Genomic DNA, 21,963 nt, shown 5'->3' with positions numbered 1-21,963 from the left:
AGATAGATTTATGATTTAAATATTCATGTTAAGGATTTTATTTAGAGATATTTTTATGCTTTATTTTATTGTTAGTTGATCTTTTATTGTTAGTTGATCTTTTAAAGGTCGAGATAGGAATTTTGGTTAGTCGATGATTTATGATTTTATTTTATGCACTTGAGATTTCATATGGTAATTTAATATGATTGTTAGAATGTTAAGTTATTTTATTTAGATAGTATTTTTGATTTTATGATTTATGATTAGTATGTAAAAAAAATCAAGGTCATTTCAAAAAGATTATTTTATCTATAAGGTTCAGTTTTTATCAGTTCTTGAATTCTAAGTTTTGTCAAACACCAAAAAAAGGAAAATTGTTGGAATCAGAATTTTGGAGTTTGACAAATTGAGCGTCTAAAGATTACCGAACTGATCAACTCAACTGAACGTATCGTAACTGAAACGATTTGAACTGAAGTTGTCCGACTGAATATTAATGCATTAAAAGGCAACTGAACTGATTAAAGCTAACTGAAGTTGTGTAGCAAATTGAACTATCAGTTACACAGTTAGTTCATCAATCGGCTATGAAAGTCAACTGATAAATCAGTTTGACACGTCATCAGTTAAGGAGCGTAGCTATCAAGCGACAATTTGTACAAGAGCTGACTGCAACTTGTAGTGGGAGCACCGCATATTAGAATGACACAGTGTACGATTGTCAGAAAAATGATGACGTGTCTACTAAGGACAAATCAACGGATATATGACGTTTAAATGCATTCAATATTACCGTTGAGAGCAAAGCCTGTAAATATCCAAGAAGATCGGCTGAGAAGAAGACTTTGCGCGCACATTCTTCTTGAGTTAAAAGCTTTCTAAGATCAGTTACGAAAATCTCACACTTTAACAGATAAATTCATAGCTTTCAAGCTATATTTTGAGCACTAGCACAAAAACTTGCTGTCATTATATTCGATCTTTTTAGATCAGTTGTGCTTAGAAAAACATATCAGTTGCGTACTGATAAAAGCTGTAAAAATACTAAGAATTTCAGTTTGGCAGTGTTTAAGAACAAACTGAAGTGGGTTATTACAGTTGCTGTAATTAATCAAAGCTTTTTAGTAAATATCATATCCTTAATATAGAAAGGGTGACGTAGGAGCCTTTGATGTATCCGAATATCCATAAAACTTTGTGTTCTTTATTTTCAAGTATTCAATATGTCCTTTAGCTTGTTTCCGCATTTTAACGTTAACTGATTGACATTGACAACAAGATTATTGAATTCAATTTATCACTAAATTGATTCACTCTTTCAAAAAGACTAAAAAATCGTAAAGTGTTTATTCAACTCCCCCTTCTAAATACTTTCACTCACCTAACCGACCCAAACAAATAGGTTGTTTATCATATTTAACAAGCCTGACTCGAGCTTGGCTCGTTTTTGAGATCGTAAAACATAGAATTGAGCTCGATTTTGAGCTTTATCGAGCTTGTTAATATTAAATATATCTATGAACTAATTTTAAATCAGACATAAAAATATAAATTCATTCATAAATGACCAAAACGACAAAAATAAAAACTAAAAAACATAAACTCAGTATATTATTAAACATTCCAAAATAATACATCTAGCATTCAGATAAAAAATATTCGTCATACACTTATATCACCATATAAATAACATTTCAATAATTTCACTCCTTTAATACTACATTCACTGTGTTCCAAATAAATTTTATTTTTTAACCAATATAAATTCATTATATTCAATTTAATATGATATTTTATGATAATAATTTCTAAAGTTACTCAAAATGTATATGACTTGGTGATGTAATTTTTTGGGGAAAAAAGAATAAGTTGGTGTATTTCTGTTAATTTATTATGTTTTAAAGAACATTTTAGTATAATGATATGCATGTAAGATAAAAAAAAAAAATGTAATTGTGACTATGTGGTGTAAATTCATTTTTTCAACTATGTTTTGTGTTCAATTCCTTTCATTGACATTAGTACTAATATTTTTATTTGTCAACTCAACAAATGAGCCAAGTTTGAGCTTACGAACCACCTAAACGAATCGAACTCAAGCTTATGAGCCACTTAAACAAGCCGAGCTCGAGCTCGGGAGCCTATTATCAAGAACATGTTTGTGAGCTTATTATCGAACATGTTTGCGAGCTCACGAGCCAAATATCCTTAGGCTTTAGCTTGGTTTGACTAAATTTCGAGCTCGAAATCAAGTTTGAGCTTGGCTTGATATCATTAACAAACGAGCTTTTTATCGAGCCGAGTTTCGAATAGCTCGCAAACTATTTGGTTCATTTACACCCATGAATGTAGTAGCCTACAAATTACATTAGCCAATTAAACCGCACTAGACAAATCATGTGCGACATGCTTATACAAAAAAGTGTTAGTAGAGAAAATTGAACTCATGATTGTTGATCAAACGCTCACTAATTACTCCACCTATTCCACTTTGTGTCATCACATTATAGTTCTAGATAAAATAATAGTTCGTTAAGGGAAACAAAAAAAATGCACCATAGAGATTGGAATGGAGTAAATAATTTATGGGTCTTTTTCTTAATATATATCTAGTAATTTTATACAGACGTTATATACTTGTATAATCGTAGCTACTTTAAAAGTCTTTTTCTTAATATATATCTAGTAATCTTATACACACGTTATATACATGTATAATCGTTTTGTTGCATTCATTTTCTTATAATACTGTATTATGTCAAGTTAAATCAACTAACATATAACAATTTAAAATTTTCTAATAAAATTAAAATCTCTTTTATATGAATGTTTCTAATCAGTTATAGCATGACTTTTTGAGTAAGATTATTTTTGTTATTTTAGTGTCTAACTATTTTGTCGATTTTCATTAACTATAATAATCCTTATAGTATGAGTACTATGTTGGGTAATTTAAGAAATTGATACTTTGGTCTTTATTTATTTATTTAGAAAGAAAGTTTTGTTATTTTACTTTGAATTTATTTACTTATTTTATAAATTTCTAATTGTTGAGGTTCAATAATTGTATCTACTTGATAGAGCAATCGAAACGATGTTCTTGAGCTGTTGTACGATTTAAAATATTTGAGTTGCATTGTTAATATCAGATATAAATTTTGGTAAAACAGCAAGCACTCGGTCATACAATTAATATCGGTCTCAAAGTCACGGATTCAATTCTCAGTGATCCTTGCAATCATTAAGAGAGATTGTTGTTATGCAATAATTGTATCTGTTGTGTAGAACAATCGATGCACTCCTTACAATCATTGAGAGATATATTGTTGAAGTACAATAATTTTCTATGCTGGATAAAATAATCGAAACATGATATTTGAACTGATATATAATGACAAACACGTTATCACACACTAATTAAGTAGAATAGTTATTATAGTACGAGTATTTTGGATATTAAAAATGGATATTTCGATTCCGTTGGTTCTCCTACGCTGCCCAATCTTTATAATATAGATAGTAATCGTTGTACACGAAGCTATGATATTGTTTAATTTTAATTAATATTTTAGAGCTATATTATGAAAAATTAGTAGGTTTCTTGTGAGACGGTCTCACGAATTTTTATTTGTGAGACGGGTCAACCCTACCGATATTCACAATAAAAAAATAATACTTTTAACATAAAAGTAATACTTTTTCATGGATGACCCAAATAAGATATTTGTCTCACAGAATACAACCCCATGAGACAGTTTCACACAAGTTTTTGCCATTAAAGAATTATATTTTTTTTATAAATTTACAAATAGATATAGAGAAATACTGTTCTGGAATCCTCTTTTATTTAGTTGCATAATATAAAAATGGTTGAAATTTAACAAAATGACTTGGTAAGTAATTAATCAAATTCCAAGAAGCCTCTTGGTCAATATATAATAATTGAAATACCCACACTTGTACTTGTTAAATTAATTAAATATAATAGAAAGTAACATATTATTTCCAATGAAATTTACCTATTTTTAAATATCAAATATATTATATTATTATCCCAATATGCTCCTATTTTTAAATATAAAAGTTTAGGTAAGATCGAACGCTTATTATTTAATCAAAAACAATAGTTTGTGGTAACAGTATAACTCGAATATTTTAAATTGTATCAAGTTTCAATTGTTCTACCGAACAGAAACGATTATTGTATTCAATAATCTCATTCTCGATAATTTCTCTATTTATAATCAACTATGGCATTGGCTATGATATCAATTTTAAGATCAAACGTGAAACGTCAACTACTCGTTTTCTTTAAAATATACTAGAAATTTTCTTTTCTTCCTAACTCCTAGTCTCGGCTGAAATTCCTAAATACATGCATAAAATGTTTTGACACCATTTTAAAATAAAACATACCAACTATAATTGAAATTTCAAAAGAATGTAACTTGAAACATAAATTCGTCACGTGTTTACCACACCTAAACTTAGCAAAATCTCAAAATCACCCTAATTCTAACATCCTCTCTAAAACCACTCAAACTCATATAAAAGTCGTAAAAATCTTTATCATAAACTTAAACATAAATCATAACCATAATCGTTATGGTAATGCAGAAAATCTACTGCTGATCCTTGGGTTGTGTGCACCTTCAGTCCAGCAAGATCAACCATCAAAACCTCCATCAACTTTAATATCATGCTCACCTGCATCCATCACACCTAGTGATTCTAAAGACTCAACAACCATAATCTTTATAACAAGTAATACATATACAATTGCATGCAACAGTGAAAATACTTTTACTTAAAATAACTTTTCATGAACATAAACATAAACATTTTTCATTTCATCATTTCATAACATATCATATTTCCTTTCATCATAAACATTTTTCTTTAATTGAATTCGGTTCGTTAATTGTGACTTTCGTTTCATCATAAAGTCGATGGATCCATCTACATGTAACCACAGTACAAGGCGGCGGGAATATCAGTGACACTCTCATCCGTCAACTGAGCCTTAGCCTATTATCTTCATATTGAAATACGATCTTCGGGCTCTCTGTTGGAAACTTAATTTCGGCTGTTTGACAAATCATTTATCTACAGAACGAACTGATCAAGTATTCGTATTAAGAAACTGAAGTATCACATGAAGTATCAAGCCAACCGAATCCAGCTGAACTGAACTTTCGAAGTTAACTGACTGATCAGTTAGAAACTGATCAGTTGAACCTAACTGGATTCCTGAAGACAGCTGACTGATCAATTGGAAACTGATCAGTTGATTCACTCAGCGCAAGTTTATCAGCTACTTTCATCAGCTGATCGCTCAGCCTTAACATGTCATCAAATGAAAGGGATGTTCAACCGACATCAGTACAAGCAGACTGCAGCTTGTAGTGGAACGCCGCATTTCAGAGTCTACAGTGTACGATTGTCAGAAAAATATCGACGTGGCAAATAAACGGATATAAAATTCAAATATTATACCAAGTTACCGTTAGAAGAGAAGCCTATAAATAAGCGAACAGAGCAGCTGAAGCACGATACACAAGAACTATTATTTTACTCAAGCTGTTACTCTGCTGAAATCAAAAGCTCACTATCTTACTAAGTTCTATCTGTAGCATTCAAGGCTACCATCTTTGAGCTTGTTAGCACACTGCAATCTCTGCTATATTATTAAATTGTGCTAAGATCAGTCACGAACTAGAATAGCCTGTTGTAACTAAGAGTTTCAGTTGTGGCATTGATAAGACCAAACTGAAGTGGGTCAATACAAACATTGTATTCGATCAAAGTCTTTTAGTAGAAATCCTATCTTTGTGATAGAAGGGGTGACGTATGAGTTATTCCATTCTCCGAACATCCAGAAACAAATCGCGTGCTTTCTACTTCAGTTACCTTTTATTTTAGTTATTCTATCTTTCATTCAGTTTACTTCCGCAACTGTTTTCTCAGTTAAACTGATTGTCATTGACTTACGAGATATTAAGTTTCAGTTTTTCATTAAACTGAACTCAACCATCGAAAAACGAACATAATCTGTGAGTGTTTATTCAATCCCCCCTTTTAAACACATTTCACTTATTAACCGATCATTTCAAGTGGTATCAGAGCACAGTTATATCTCGTCTCAGAATATCTACACTCTCAAACTGATCATTATGTCTTCCTTCAACAAGATCCCTATGTTTTCCAGAGAGGACTTCGATGATTGGAAAATAAGAATGCAGGCTCACTTAGCTGCACAGGATGATGACATGTGGTACGTTATCACTGACGGACCGACGAAGATTCTGAAAGCCAATAGAGCAGTGGCTATTACTGAAGGGGCACCTCACCGCATTGAAAAGCCCAGAGATGAATGGACAACATAAGACAAAAGAAAAGCAAATCTGGATAATATGGCAAAGGATATACTGTACAAGACACTTGACAAAGTAACCTTCAACAAGATCAAGATGTGTAAGACAACTAAAGAGATTTGGGAAAAGTTGATCCAACTGTGTGAAGGAAATGAACAAACCAAATAGAATAAACTTTCTGTTGCTGTGCAGAAGTTTGAAAACATCAAGATGAGAACTGGAGAATCGATGCATGAGTATGATGAAATGGTCAGCTGCATCATCAATGAACTCAATGCACTTGGAAAAGTATATATCAACAAAGAAGTTGCATTAAAAGTAATCAGAGGTCTTCCCAAGGAGTGGGACGTAAAGACCATGGCAATGAGGGAATCCAAGGATCCGAACAGAGTTGAGCTTCATGATCTATTCGCTGATCTGAAAGCCTATGAGTTTGAGCTTCGAACTCGAGAAGGAGAGCCTTCCACTCGAGCGGTCACAACTGCATTAGCTGCTGTCAGAACAAAACCAACTGGTTCAGTCGAGAAGTCTGCTGATCAATTGAGCAATGATGCTATGACATTGTTTATTAAAAAATTTGGAAGATTCATGAGAAGAAATCAAGGGAACTTCCAGAACAATTATCAGAGAAATAATTCTAAAGAGGAATCAAATGGCTGCTACAACTGTGGCAAACCCGGTCACTTCATTGCTGACTGTCCAAAACCCAAGAAGGACAGTTAGGGCTCGACTGAAAGAAGAAAGAAGTCATATGAGCATAGAAAGAGATCCAAGGATGATAAGAAGTTTTCCAGGAAGAAGCATGAGGTACTCCTAGCTGAAGAAAGCAAATCTAAATGGGCAGAAACTGACAGCGAGAAGTCAGAACCAGAAACCTCATGCAGTTCCAGTGATGGTGAAGAGGAAGTGAAGTGTCTAATGGCTGGTGATACAGAAGAGGAGTCAAGCAGTCAACAGGTATTTGACTTCAGCTCAACTGATTTCACTAGAGATGAACTTATTTCAACTCTTCATGACATAGTTAATGAGTATCATAAGCTTGCCTTATCGTTTGAAAAGGCCAGAGCAAAGCAAACTGATCCCATAGACAATAAAACTAAAACTGATGAATCAGTTGATGTGTTGAGTCTGAAAAGGGAGATTGCTGAGCTCAATGCTGAAAAGAGCAGGAATCAATCAATGATTCAAAAGTTGACGCTTGAGAATTCAAAGCAAACTGAGCTCATACAGGCTTGGAACAAATCATCTGTTGCATTAACTGAAATGCAGAACTCACAGAAATCAGTTACTGATAAAACTGGTTTAGGGTTCAGCACCCAAGATGAAATGATTCCCAATGATACTCGACCAAAACTGAATATGGATAAAGGGAAATACATTCACTTTGTCAAATCAGTTATGGTACAAGAACAAGCTGAGCCAAGTAAACTGGTTGAACAGCCTACTGAAAGTACGAACAAGGCTAGAAGATATGGTATTGGTTATAGCCCAAAAGTTTCAACTGACTCACATAGTCAGTCATCAAAAAGATTCAGCAGGAAATATTCAAATGGCTACTCCAATTACTATAACAGCAAGCCGGTTCAGAAAAGATATCGGCTGAACAATCAGTCGAACAAAGCTAAATCACATGTTGTATCATCTGCACACTACACACCAAACACACACAAATCGAGAAAGACCATCTGGAATACAGCAACTGGACAGTCAGTCAGACTAATCCAAGTCTGGGTTCCTAAAGGACTAATCAGTTTAGGACCCAAATAGAAAAGGGTACCAAAAATTATATCTTGTGTGTGATTGCAGGTAACAGGTACAATTAAGGAATCAATCTGGTACTTGGATAGTGGATGCTCACGACACATGACAGGAAATGCAGATCTGTTATCTCAACTGATCAAGTACACTGGACCAAACATCAGTTTTGGAGATAATTCCAAAGGTAAAACTGTGGGTAAGGGTAAGCTTATCCATGGTAACTTTACGATTAATGATGTTTTATTAGTTGAGAATCTCAAGTATAATCTGATTAGTATCAGTCAGTTATGCGATAACGGATTCTCAGTTCAGTTTGACAAACACTCTTGTTCAGTCAAAGACTCAACTGATGAGGTTATTCTAACTGGCAAACGGTGTGGAAACACTTACAAAGTCAGTTGGAATGATCAACCTTATGCACCAGTATGTTTCATTGCTTCAAAAATTTCTAAAAACTGGTTGTGGCATAAGAGATTGAACCACCTGAACTTTAAATCCATTGCATATCTGAGTAACCACAATCTTGTAACTGGTTTGCCCAAAATGGACTTTGTCAAAGATAAAATTTGTTCAGCATGTCAGTTTGGTAAACAAGTAAAATCTTCTTTTAAAAACAAGGGCCGTAAATCTTCTTCCCGATGCTTAGAACTATTACATATTGATCTTTTTGGTCCAATACCAATCATGAGTTTAGGGGGAATGAAATACACCTTGGTGATTGTGGAATATTTTTCAAGATTTACTTGGGTTATTTTTCTCAAATCCAAAGACCAAACTGCTGCACAACTGATAAAGCTTTTCAAAAGATTATTAAATGAAAAATCAGTTGGAATTGATAGAATCAGATCTGATCGAGGAACTGAATTCATCAATCAAATTCATCCAAATTTTTTAGAAAATGCTGGAATTAAGCATGAGCTCTCAGCAGCTAGAACTCCTCAGCAAAATGGTGTAGCTGAAAGGAGAAACCGGACGCTTAAAGAAGCTGCTAGAACAATGCTTGCTGATTCAGGCATTTCTCAAAGGTTTTGGGCAGAGGCAGTAAACAATGCGTGTTATACTCAGAACAGATCGATGATTAATAAGAATCATATGAAAACACCATATGAGATCTGGCATGGAAGAAAAAGTGTGGTCTCCTACTTTAAAAAATTCGGTTGCAGATGTTTTATTCTCGATAATGGCAAAAATCATTTAAAAACCTTTGATGCAAAATCTGCAGAGGGAATATTTCTTGGATATTCTTCAATTAGCAAAGCGTATAGAGTTTTCAATAAAAATTATTTGAATGTTGAAGAATCTATCCATGTTGTTTTTGAAGAAAACGCTCTAACTGATAAGCCAACTGATCCAGTTGAGCTAATTGATAGACTTACAGATATCAGTCTGGAGGATTAAGATGAAGAAGACAATCATATCAATCACAACAACCTCCAAACACCAGAGTCAGAAATATTAGAACAACCAGTTGAACAGGAAGCTATTCCTGATGTTCAGTTGGAGGAGCCTATTGAGAATATTCAACTGCCAACTGATGAAGCTCCAACTGATACAGAAGCAGTTACCAACTTGGATACAACAACCACTGAACTCAGATGGAAGAAATCACACCCTCCAGAATTGGTGATAGGTAATCCATCTGATCCGGTAAGAACAAGAAATCAGATGTTTAATTTATTTATTCATTCAACTTTCGTTTCACAATTTGAACCAAAGAAAACTGACGAGGCTCTTGCTGATCCAAACTTGATAAATGCAATGCAAGAGGAGCTGAATCAGTTTACCCATAACAATGTCTGGAACTTAGTTCCAAGACCACTTTCAAAAACTGTTATAGGTACAAAATGGGTATACAGGAACAAACTGAACGAAGATGGTGCAGTTGTGCGCAACAAGGCGAGACTGGTAGCACAAGGATATAGGTAGGAAGAAGGAATTGACTATGATGAAACATATGTCCCAGTTGCAAGACTGGAAGCCATCCGAATATTTCTTTCCTATGCATTATTCAAGAACTTCAAAGTCTACCAGATGGATGTGAAGAGCGCATTTTTAAATGGTCAGCTGCAGGAAGAAGTCTACGTAGAGCAACCTCCAGGTTTCATCAATCATACTTTTCCTGATCATGTCTACCATTTGAACAAAGCCTTATATGGTCTGAAACAAGCTCCAAGAGCTTGGTATGAAACGCTTTCAAAATTCCTAACTGATCATGATTTTTCAGTAGGATCAGTTGATAAGACCTTGTTCAAATTTTCTAAGAATGATCATATTCTACTTGTTCAAATTTACGTTGATGATATTATATTTGGGTCAACTAACCCCAAATTATGCGAGAAGTTTGCTAAGTTGATGCAGGACAAATTCGAAATGAGCATGATGGGTGAACTGACATTTTTCCTTGGGCTGCAAGTGAAGCAACTGGAAACTGGTATCTTTATCAGTCAGACCAAATATACGAAGGAACTGCTTAAGAAATTTGGCATGGAATCATGCTCAGCAGCAAGCACTCCCATGAGTTCATCAGTCAAACTAGACAATGATCAAGGGGGAATATCAGTTGAGGCGACATTATACAGAGGTTTAATAGGTTCATTATTGTACCTAACTGCTAGTCGTCCTGATATTGTATTTGCTGTATGCATGTGTGCTCGATTTCAAGCAAATCCTAAGCAATCACATTTCTCAGCCGCCAAAAGGATTTTAAAATATCTTAAGGGCACACAAAATGTTGGGCTGTGGTATTCTAAAGACTCATCTTTCAATTTAGTTGGATATTCAGATGCAGATTATGCAGGATGTAAGCTTGATCGAAAAAGTACAAGTGGATCATGTCAGTTTCTAGGAGACAGACTGATCTCTTGGTTCAGCAAGAAGCAAACATCCATAGCTACTTCCACGACTGAAGCAGAATATCTTGCTGCTGGAAGTTGCTGCGCTCAACTGCTCTGGATTCAGCAACAACTGAAAGACTATGGAGTTATCGCCAAGGAATCGCCTATATTTTGTTATAATACAAGCACAATCGCTATCACGTATAATCCAGTTCTTCACTCAAGGACCAAGCACATCGATGTCAGGCATCACTTCATCAGAGATCATGCCCTGAAGAAGGACATCAGGCTGGAATACGTCACAACTGAGCAGCAAGCAGCGGTTATCTTCACCAAACCACTACCCGAGACTAAGTTTTCTCACTTTCGCAACATACTTGGTTTAATAGACTTATCTTAATTAGTTATCCTTGCTTATATCTCAGTTGTTGATATATTTGTGCTATTCTTAATTGATGTTAGCTTGTCAGTTTGTTATTATGATTCAGTTAGTCATTTTTTTATGAGAATAACCATTGCAGAAAAATAAAAGACAACAATGAAACAAAATAAATCTTTATTTAAAGAAATTGTTGCGGATTACATCAAAGTATTCTTCCTCAACAAAAGCTCTCCATTTTTTCATCTAACCGGATACTTCGCCAGTTGCAGTCTTCAGAAAACTATCAGAAACAGCTATTCGCTCCAGAATAGTCCTCTCCTTGTAGAGCATCAGCTGGTAGAGATAACTATCCTCAAAGAGGTTCACCGTCTCGGCGACGTGCAAACGCTCTCTATATTTGTTCAGCTTCGCCAACAATCTATGAGTGTTCGCCTCTCCACATTCATAGAGGAACTGAAGTCCCTGCAGCTCCTCCCAAAAACGAAGAATTTTCTGAAAAACTTCGTCCTCTATATCGACTTTTTGTTTCTCCTGGGCTGCGGTCATAAACTCTTCAGCCATATCCGGAAGTCTTGAGCTACTTGCACCTGCCATATTATCTGCTGAATATTCGTAACTAATGTGTTTTATACTAACTGAGCCACTTCTATTTATAGCGCAGGGTCAAGGAAGATGAAAGGGCTCAGTCACTGCAGTAGACGATTAATCTTCCAAGCTTAGGATTTTATTTAATTAACCTTGCTTAAGTTCGATTAATATTTATATGCATTTATTAAGGGGGAATATTGGTTTTAAGAGGTTAACTGAGAAGTCAGAAGTTAGTCAATCTTCAGCTGAAAGGACACAGTGTTACAACTGATCTTTCAGTCGGATATTTCACTAATCTTCTCACATACGTTAACCAATTAACCATTTTTTTATTCCAAATTAAGTGACGTGACTGTCTATCAAGCATTTAATGCTGTCTTTCAGCAAATGACAAGTTGAATCGTGGACTCATATAATCCACATACTTACTACACACGTCTTTACCACACTAACACACGTTTTTTACTGCAAAATTTTCATTGAATGACACGTGTCCAATAATACGAACAGTCGCGTACAAAAGTACTTTTTCCCGCTCCATTTCAGTTCTGCTTCTTACGCTTATCCAAATTCTTCAGAGCAAAAGAAAATTTACGCCTTCTTTTTCGCAGAAAATTTTTCAGATCAAATGGCAAATCAGATCCCAGCGCATATGTTGAATGCTATGGCAATCAATTTTGATTCAGCCCTATCGATTAAGGAAGCCGAGGTCAAGGATGTTTTCCAGAAGCTTCAATCAGCAGGTCTCCGAAATTTCTTGGAACAATCTTCCCAGGAGATCTATCCAAAGGAGTTTTTCGATTTCTACTCCAGTGGATCTATCAATCAGGATGGGAGCATCTCATCTACTGTCAATGGTCAGTTGTTGACCATATTAGAGGACTCCTTTGGTGAGGTATTTTTGTTGCCGTCTGATGGATTGTCACACCTTGCTGATGTTAAAGCATCAGATATTGAAGAGATGCAGACTCAACTCTCCGCTGATGGACGGAAAATCAAAGTTTCCGATCCAAAGAAGGAACTCAAACATGAGGTTCAGTTGTTGGCTGACATTGTGGCCAAGGGGTTATTGGCAAAGGCAGGATCCTTTGCTGCTCTTACGCTGGAAAAATTTTAGGCCCTTACCATTATCATGGCAGGCCGGAGACTCAACGACTCACCTTCAACATACTGAAGAACATGCTTCAATCCAAAGGGTTTGCTGTCCAGTTGAGCTATTTGCTGAAAGTCAAAGGGCTGGTGGCTGATGATTCTGAACGATCATCAAAATTCAAAGTTTTCAATGCTAAAAATATTTTGCCGCCCAGAGCCAAACTAGATCTATCTCCTGATCAATTCGTCAACATCAAAAAGGAGATTGGAGCACAGCAGACTGCTCCCAAGTCTGTAAAAAGGGCAAAAAATCTGGCACAGCTGAAGTCCTCCAAAAGGAAGTTGATTGTCAGTGCATCAGAAACAGAGCAAAAACAATCTCCCAAAGTCACCAAAAAGCCTATAACTCAGAAAACAAAGCAATTAGTCTCGCTGGAAGCAACTAAAAGGCTGAAATCTTCCGATGCTCAACAGCCTATTCAGGCTATTCCTCTGAAGGCCATCCCAGCTGAAGTTTCAGCAAGAGAACAGTTGCCTCCATCAACTGAAAAAGAGTCTGTCAGGGCAGTACCTTCTCTAAAAACTGTCAATCCCCTACAATTTTTGCTCAGGCTCGACCCAAAGGGGTCACTATTCGAGAACTGGTGAAAACGACTCGTTCGGGTCTGAACATTCCACATATTCTTTCTGATGAGAAAGGAAAGGGCAAGTTGATTGAAGAGCCTAGGCCAACAAATGTTATCCAAACCCACATTGACCTAATTTGGGAACAGGTCAACGCTTTTGCCGCATCCAAACTGAAAACTTATAAGGCTTGGATCACATACAGAACTCACACATTTGCCAAACAATTGAAGAAAAAGTCTCAGCTGGAAAAGTTTATCAGATTGGAAGCCATTGTTTTGAGGGTAGTCAAAGCTGCTACCATTGTGCAGGCTTTGGAACGCAAAAAATTATTTCTTTGATTTGATGAGAGCCAAGAAGTTGGCTCAATTAGTTGAAAAGTTGAAAGCCAACTACATTCCAACGAATCCAACTGCCTACAATGATCGAGATGTACTTACTCAGTTGGATTCAGATCTTACTTCCCTGCATGTACAGATACAATTTTGGGAACAAGATCAGGAATTAGTTATTCATGGAGGGTCTTCAGATGAAGAGGAAGGACCCTCATCACCAAATAAAGAGCAAGCTCAGGATGTGCCTGAAACCTCTGTTGCTGATCCACCACTGTACTCAGAAGCTGACTTAACACTTGCACATATTGATGAAATTATTCAGTCAGTAGTACAGGAATCTCAACCAGAGGAGATCATTTCTGAATCAGTTGATCACTCGACTGATCAAGCAATTGTAGAGGCACCTATCCTAACTGAAGAGCCCCTTCAGCAGGATGATCCAACTGATGTGCCAGTTCCATCCACAGATAAAGAAATCGCTGAAAATGTGGAGTGTAACGACCCATTACAGGCCCAGTGGACCGCCTATATGGCCCACTACCCCGATCGACCCAAGGCTATCCCAATCTTGGGCTCCCTCAAGGGGCCTTTTCCCTCACGAGCTTTCCATAGGTGTCGTACGGGTTACTCATAGAACTCTCCAGCCCATGCACTGGAGCTTGTGCCTTCCCAGACTCGAACCTGAGATCACATGGATATATAGATACTCAGCTTGTGCCTTCCCAGACTCGAAAGTTATTATTTTATCTACAACCGATTTGAAGGACTTTTATAAGCTTAACTGATCAGTTATCATTTGCTTAGTGTTGTCAAACACCAAAAAGGGGGAAATTGTTGGAAACTTAATTTCGGCTATTTGAAAAACCATTTATCTACGGAATGAACTGATCAAGTATTCGTATTAAGCAACTGAAGTATCACGTGAAGTATCAAGGCAACCGAATCCAGCTGAACTGAACTTTCGAAGTTAACTGACTGATCAGTTGAACCTAACTGGATTCCTGAAGACAGCTGACTGATCAGTTGATTCACTCAGCGCAAGCTTATCAGCTACTTTCATCAGCTGATCGTTCAGCCTTAACACGTCATCAAATGAAAGTGATGTTCAACCGACATCAGTACAAGCAGACTGCAACTTGTAGTGGAACGCCGCATTTCAGAGTCTACAGTGTACGATTGTCAGAATAATATCGACGTGGCAAATCAACAGATATAAAATTCAAATATTATACCAAGTTACCGTTGGAAGAGAAGCCTATAAATAGGCGAACAGAGCAGCTGAAGCACGATACACAAGAACTACTATTTTACTCAAGCTGTTACTCTGCTGAAATCAACAACTCACTCTCTTACTAAGTTCTATATGTAGCATTCAAGGCTACCATCTTTGAGCTTGTTAGCACACTGTAATCTCTGCTATATTATTAAGTTGTGCTAAGATCAGTCACGAACTGAAATAGCCTGTTGTAACTAAGAGTTTCAGTTGTGGCATTGATAAGACCAAACTGAAGTGGGTCAGTACAAACATTGTATTCGATCAAAGTCTTTTAGTAGAAATCCTATCTTTGTGATTGAAGGGTGACGTATGAGTTATTCCATTCTCCGAACATCCATAAACAAATCGCGTGCTTTCTACTTCAGTTACCTTTTATTTTAGTTATTCTATCTTTCATTCAGTTTACTTCCGCAACTGTTTTCTCAGTTAAACTGATTGTCATTGACTTACGAGATATTAAGTTTCAGTTTGTCATTAAACTGAACTCAACCTTCGAAAAACGAACATAATCTGTGAGTGTTTATTCAACCCCCCTTCTAAACACATTTCACTTATTAACCGATCCTTTCACTTTCTCTAGGGACTTCTCCCATAGACGAGCTCCCTCTGGACCTTCTCCCGTAAATGAGCTCTCTCTAGGGTCTTTTCTCTCACGATATCCCCAATCATATCATCATAATAGTCACAATTACTTCACCTCCTACAACGTTTCATAATTTCATCACTTTATAAAAATCATGCATATAAATATCATTTTTCTTTTAAAACAAGCATGCAACATATCTTTTAGCTTTAACATTTTATCATAAAATTCCTTAAACATTTAAAATAATCATTTTATCATATATTATAGCATTCGGGGCACTGCCATGCCATCTATCCATTTTTCAGTGTAAAATGACTATTTTATCCCTAGACGTAAATTTTCTCGATTTTGACTTTTTCTTACTTTCATTGACTCTAGTCCATCCCAAATAATTATTTAAGCTTAAAATAATTTTCTGATATTTTTATTTAGCTTAAAATATAGGCTTTCATTTTATTTCATAATTATTAATTCGTACAGCGTTTAATTTCCGAATTAATTCAAACTTTGTTATTAAATTCTCAAATTTTAAACAGTGACTTTTATTACTTATTTTACCCTTGTGAACCATGAACCACCCCCGTGGACCCACGGTTTAACCCCTAACCAATTACACCCATTAATTCGAACCCTTATGTTACCCATCGAGCCATATTGCGATTCCTTCGAGCCAAGCTCGAGTCACCCCTAGCCAAACACTTACTAGACCCTATATGGACCCTACTGGACCCACTGGACCCTTAGGACTCAACCCTAGCCCACGTCGAAGTCACTTGCACAAGACAAGTGCTGCGGCCGAGATGCCCTACAACCTTAGGACTCTTCATAACTCGGCTAGGACTCCTACCCTCGAGCCACCAATGAGCCCTCACCATCTGGACCCTCACAGGACCTAGAAAGACCTAGCCTAGCCAAGCCCTGACCACCCTGGCCGAGCCACGATCCCTTGCGCACAGCTGCACTCTCGCGTTTTGGCTCGGGAAAGAGTCCTAGCTTGCTTGAACTCCTTCCCAGCTGCTGTGCTAGAGCCCTAGCATGGCTAGGACTCTTCCTCACACTTAACCACGTCCAGGCCTAGCCCTGGCCGAGCCATGCAATGGTTACCCCTAACCGAACCCTTTTCGTCCGATCATGCATTAATTCGTTCCAGCTTGGTTCCTATTGTGTGCAGCCTTTAACCGTGCGTCATGTGGCCCTTAAACTCGAAGTAAAAACGTCCCCCTATGATCCTTTAACATGTCAGCCCCTTCACGCAAATATATATCAAGTTTTTGAACAAGAATCATGAATTAATCACATGCATATGCATAAAAACAAAAATATTAACAAGGTCATCGTCTTTTTCATGCAAACACAATTCAAACAAGTATTATGATGTGATAGATGAGAAAAAAGAGATGTATGACGTGCTTTTGCGTATTTTACGCACGAAAAAAATCTACGATACGAAGAACGGCGACGTAGAAATTCCCTAGGATGAAATCCTTGAGGAGGCCGATGCTTACCTCTCAAAAATCAGGTGTGTGCTGTGTATTTGCTGATGGGAAAAGAGTCCTTGTGTGATGTGGGGAAGGGGCGTGTGTTTTAAAATTAATGGGAGGGGTTTTAGACTTTTATTTTAGTAAATCCATAGGTGTGCAAGCTAGGGTCTATTAGTCTAGTATAATAGGCACATTAAACTCATTAGTGCATTTTTAAAATATTTCGTTTAGGAAAGTTCGTGAAAATATTAGCCGAGTTGTCAAAAAATTCGTGTTTACGTCGAAAATCGAATACCGTTAAAAATTACGTCTCGGTGTATAAAATCACCTTAAAACACCTTATTTTCAAAAATATTATTTAGCATCACCCTTAATTTAAATAATTAAAAACAATTATTTAATAAAAATATTTTTCATTTTTCAGCCATCGGTCTCCGTTCCTCGATCGCATCTCGAATAACCTTTAAAAATACATTTTTATGCATTCAAGTAGAAAACTAATTTAAAACAATATAAACATATTAACACAATCAATTTAAGCAATTAAAATCATTTAATTAGCTATTACTTATTTCTCTATATTCGCATGCAGTTGGATTACGTCATCTTAATTTTGAACCTTACAAAACACTTGCATTTTTATAAAAAAACATATAGCTAATGACAACGATGAAACTCATAATTTTTAAATTATGGCTCAAGTATCATGTTTTAAATTGATATATTCAAAAATAGGAATTATTGCACAATAACTTCAAAAGTAAGAATTATTGCACAATAACGAGATATATGTGTGTGTATGTATGTATTCAATTGGACTGATCAAATTTTTTTATTAACCACCCGAATCGCTCGAACCAAATTGCACTGCACCGTTTTCCTAATATTTTATAAAAATCTCGATTAAAAAATGTAATAATAAATTTCACCGCATACGTGGTTCAGTTATTTTTTTGCCAAGAACCGCACCACCTAAACCGCTTGTCATATTATTTGGTCTAAGATTATAATAATTTGTAAACAACATATTAAATTAAAGAAGTCGTCATTCATTATATCTCAAATCTCTTCAAAATTATTACTCTTACAAAGAAAACTTATTTTTTTCTTAATTATTCTTCATATTAGTCTTTTATTAAAGTATTTATTTCTTTTACTACAATATTTTATTTGAAGTTTGAAAGTTAAAAAAAAAAGATAAAATAATATAAATCTCATTTTTGTTGTGAGTGTGTTGTGTTGTTAAATTATTACCTTAGTTTTGAATTTTGATTATTATTTTATTTTGTTTGAATTATATTTTATATTTGAAAAAAAAATATATATTTTAATATTTTTCATTAAAAAACCGTAAACCAAACGCAATCGTGAAACCACTCAAAATTGTAAAAATAATTCTACATATAAAATCTTAATTAAAATTTTAAAATATTGACCGATCGCATATGATAATTTAATTTGATTTTTTTAAAAAAACTGCAAAATCTTATGGTATTCAACATTGAAACAAAGTTATAAAAATGAAGTTTGTTAATGTGTTGCTTTCGAGCAAAATGTGGATATACTCAAAGTGGCTCCCACGGATGAAATGGGAATCAACCAATCAACATGTGACTATCAACACGATGATTCAATGAATTTTTACAAAAAGAAAAAGGAAAGATTCCCAATAATTCTTTAAAACTCATATCCGTACGTTGTAAATAATTTCTCTGCAAATTTTCCCATTTACGACGGAAGGCTCTCCCCCAACATTTTCGCAGGCCGGAGGACCTTTTTTTCCCCTTTCAGGTATGATTTCAAAGCGAAGTTACCAATTTTTCTCTTTATATTTTCTGAAATTTTCGGTAAGGAAGATGGATTGGCGTCGATTTTTGTTGCAGTTTTAAGATCGCTGATGGCTTCGAAGCGGATCTTGAAGGAGCTCAAGGATCTTCAGAAGGATCCTCCTACCTCTTGCAGCGCTGGTATATTACTATTATTTAAGATTTGTTTAAAAAAATTTGAGATGAGAAAGTCTTGATTTTGATTTCTCTATGTAAGTGGGTCTTTTGAGAACAAGGTGCTTGTTTTATATTTTTAGATTCTAGAGCTATATTGGGTATCAAAAATGTGTAAAATGTATATGTTCTCAATTCTAAATGGTCAAATTTTACTAGTAATTTTTCCGGTTAGTTTTGCTCCAGAATTGTCTTAGTTTGTTATCGATCTTTTACGGGAGAATTTTTAATGAATTTGATGTAAAATTTTATTGTCTGACCTCTTCTCTGTTTAGTGGGACAATTCATTGAACACAAGTGAAAAATGCTTCAATTTTTCTGATTTTTTTGTTGCCTGAGGCATGGATTCGTGATCGTAGTGAGTTGGAAAACTTTGCAAGAATGGGAATATTACAAATCTAAGTATAAAAATGCCAGGGGGAGATTACATTTCGGTACAAGTCACTTAATCTTCTTGATGATAGATGAATTATAAATGAATTTTGATGAGGTTTGACTTGAATTTAAATAAGAAAGAAAGATTCACAAGCGTGGCAGCTGACTTGTTCCAATTCACTTATGTTGTCGGACAGTTTAGGATCAAATTCTGTGTATATGTTTCTTAGGTATGATGGATAACAAGTCCTGGATAAGGTTTTTGATGTTATCAGTTTCTTTTCTTGAAAATACTTGTGATACTGTAGCTATGACTTAATAAAAATCTGGTTGTTGAGATTATTTAGTTGTTTTCAATTTGAAGTATAGGTAACATCGTGACACAAAATAACACGTATGACACTTTATAAATAAGCTCTCCATTTATCCTTATTGTTCATAAATGTATCATTTGCGTATATATTCATGCCGTATGCACTGAGAGTTTCCTGGTTTTGGCTCAATCGGTGAAGACTAAAACGTGATCCGATACTTCGGATCAAGATTTTTGGTAGTGTTACATTTCTCATGTGTGGTGAGCTAAGTTTTCTATCTTTATCTTTCTTGGTCGTTTGTAGTTTTTGTAAATCCAAATGTAAGTAATTTATATTTTAGTCAAAATTCTGAATGAACTTTCTTTACGGTTACAGGGAGAAAACTTGACACTTCTCTTTGTATATGCTAAATGTTCGCTTTCCACTTGATATGAATTCCAGGTCCTGTTGCTGAGGACATGTTTCACTGGCAAGCGACGATCATGGGTCCTCCAGACAGTCCATATGCCGGCGGGGTTTTCCTGGTTACCATTCATTTTCCTCCAGACTACCCATTCAAGCCTCCTAAGGTGTTTTTAGTACCTAACATTGTGCTTTATATTTCATTATTACCAATTTTTGTACCAGAATGTGTATTTCATGTAAATTCACCTTAATGATTTGCAGGTTGCTTTCAGGACAAAAGTTTTCCATCCAAATATAAACAGCAACGGAAGCATATGCCTCGATATATTGAAGGAGCAGTGGAGCCCTGCCTTGACTATTTCAAAGGTTTATTTTGTTTATCACTAGCCTGCAATGCTGATTCATCCTGATATTTTAATATTAAAGTTCCCAAAAATTCAAACTTAATTTCAGGTGTTACTTTCTATCTGTTCTTTGTTAACGGACCCGAACCCTGATGATCCTTTGGTACCTGAGATTGCTCATATGTACAAAACGGACCGGAGCAAGTACGAGACCACTGCAAGGAGCTGGACTCAGAAATACGCTATGGGCTGAGTGCCTTTTTGTGTCTGTAAGTGGGGGTCGATTGATGTACTCGAGTAGTCGAGTTTCTTTTAAAAGTAATTTAATATGATAAAGAAATAAAGAAGCCATTGCAATTGCCGGAAATACTAGGCACAAAAATAGAGGGAAAAATTAAAGTTGTCATAAAATCGGGTACCTCAATTTACTATTTGCACCTGTTATTATTTTTTTTTATATCATATTTTATAATAATTACAATTCAAAATTGTAATTTCTTTGTAAGAAACAGTTGGATTTATCTTCGGTGTCCTAAATTCTATCTAAACAACGGTCCAAGGCATGCCGGTGAAATCAAATGGACTTGTGTTGCATTCTAGTTCTTTGACATGCTTGTTTATATATATAACCCGTGCTTGCTATGGTATGTTCTTTTTGTATTAAGTGAATCATGTTTATTCATTCTGTTGACATCAGTCTGTGTTGCCTATTAAGTCAAACGCAAAAGTTTTTCTTGGAAATATTAGAAATGCACTGATGTTGGCTCTGGTTTTTTTATACATGCATGGTCCATTATTGCTTTGCAAGAAAAGTAGGGGAAAATGTTAAAAACTATCTATATATATTGTGTATGTCATTGGTGTGGAGGATGTGAAGTGCAAACCGATTGGCCAAATTGAGTTCTAAGCCCGATTTTGATCAGTTAGGGTGAACCAAGTTAAGTTTGAACGTTTAGTCCGATAAAATGTTAACTGACCATGAGCTCGATAGCTGCAACCACTGAAAATCCCGAGCCAACTTGTAATCTAAATCTAAATCGGGCAAATAACCCTGTATAAAAATTCTCTGTTTGTTAAAATGCATGGTGCATCGGTTATGTGTATTTAATATAAGCAAAAGTGCGTCCTTTCTTTTAAAAAAAAATATTGTACTAGGTCAGTTTTAAGAGATGTCTCAAATATGACAATAGACGCCACTTGGCATACGCTATAT

At 35.5% G+C, this 21,963-nt stretch overlaps 1 protein-coding gene and 1 long non-coding RNA gene across 2 annotated transcripts; one reads left to right on the top strand and one right to left on the bottom strand.

The window, feature by feature from the left end:
* Nucleotides 1-18,893: 18,893 nt before the first annotated feature.
* LOC140990381 (ubiquitin-conjugating enzyme E2-17 kDa-like) lies at nt 18,894-21,038 on the top strand. Its single transcript, XM_073460058.1, has 5 exons — nt 18,894-19,103; nt 19,196-19,279; nt 20,443-20,570; nt 20,668-20,772; nt 20,860-21,038. Exons 2-5 carry the CDS (start codon nt 19,210-19,212, stop codon nt 21,001-21,003), a joined length of 447 nt encoding a protein of 148 aa, XP_073316159.1. The 5' UTR covers nt 18,894-19,103; nt 19,196-19,209; the 3' UTR covers nt 21,004-21,038.
* On the bottom strand, nt 20,867-21,521 carry LOC140990382 (uncharacterized). The gene is made up of 2 exons (XR_012177642.1): nt 21,230-21,521; nt 20,867-21,059 (listed from the first exon to the last, which is right to left on the bottom strand). It is a non-coding gene; the product is annotated as an uncharacterized lncRNA (long non-coding RNA).
* Nucleotides 21,522-21,963: the final 442 nt, after the last annotated feature.

This window comes from Primulina huaijiensis, chromosome 12, assembly GCF_012295235.1.
Source record: "Primulina huaijiensis isolate GDHJ02 chromosome 12, ASM1229523v2, whole genome shotgun sequence".
NCBI lineage: Eukaryota > Viridiplantae > Streptophyta > Magnoliopsida > Lamiales > Gesneriaceae > Primulina > Primulina huaijiensis.
This window is presented reverse-complemented; position numbering and strand designations above follow the sequence as displayed.

Coding starts and splice junctions, on each gene's coding strand:
- LOC140990381 (XM_073460058.1), top strand. CDS start 19,210: ATGGCTTCGAAGCGGATCTTGAAGGAGCTCAAGGATCTTCAGAAGGAT. Junction 19,280..20,442: donor TCCTACCTCTTGCAGCGCTG/GTATATTACTAT, acceptor TATGAATTCCAG/GTCCTGTTGCTGAGGACATG. Junction 20,571..20,667: donor ACCCATTCAAGCCTCCTAAG/GTGTTTTTAGTA, acceptor AATGATTTGCAG/GTTGCTTTCAGGACAAAAGT.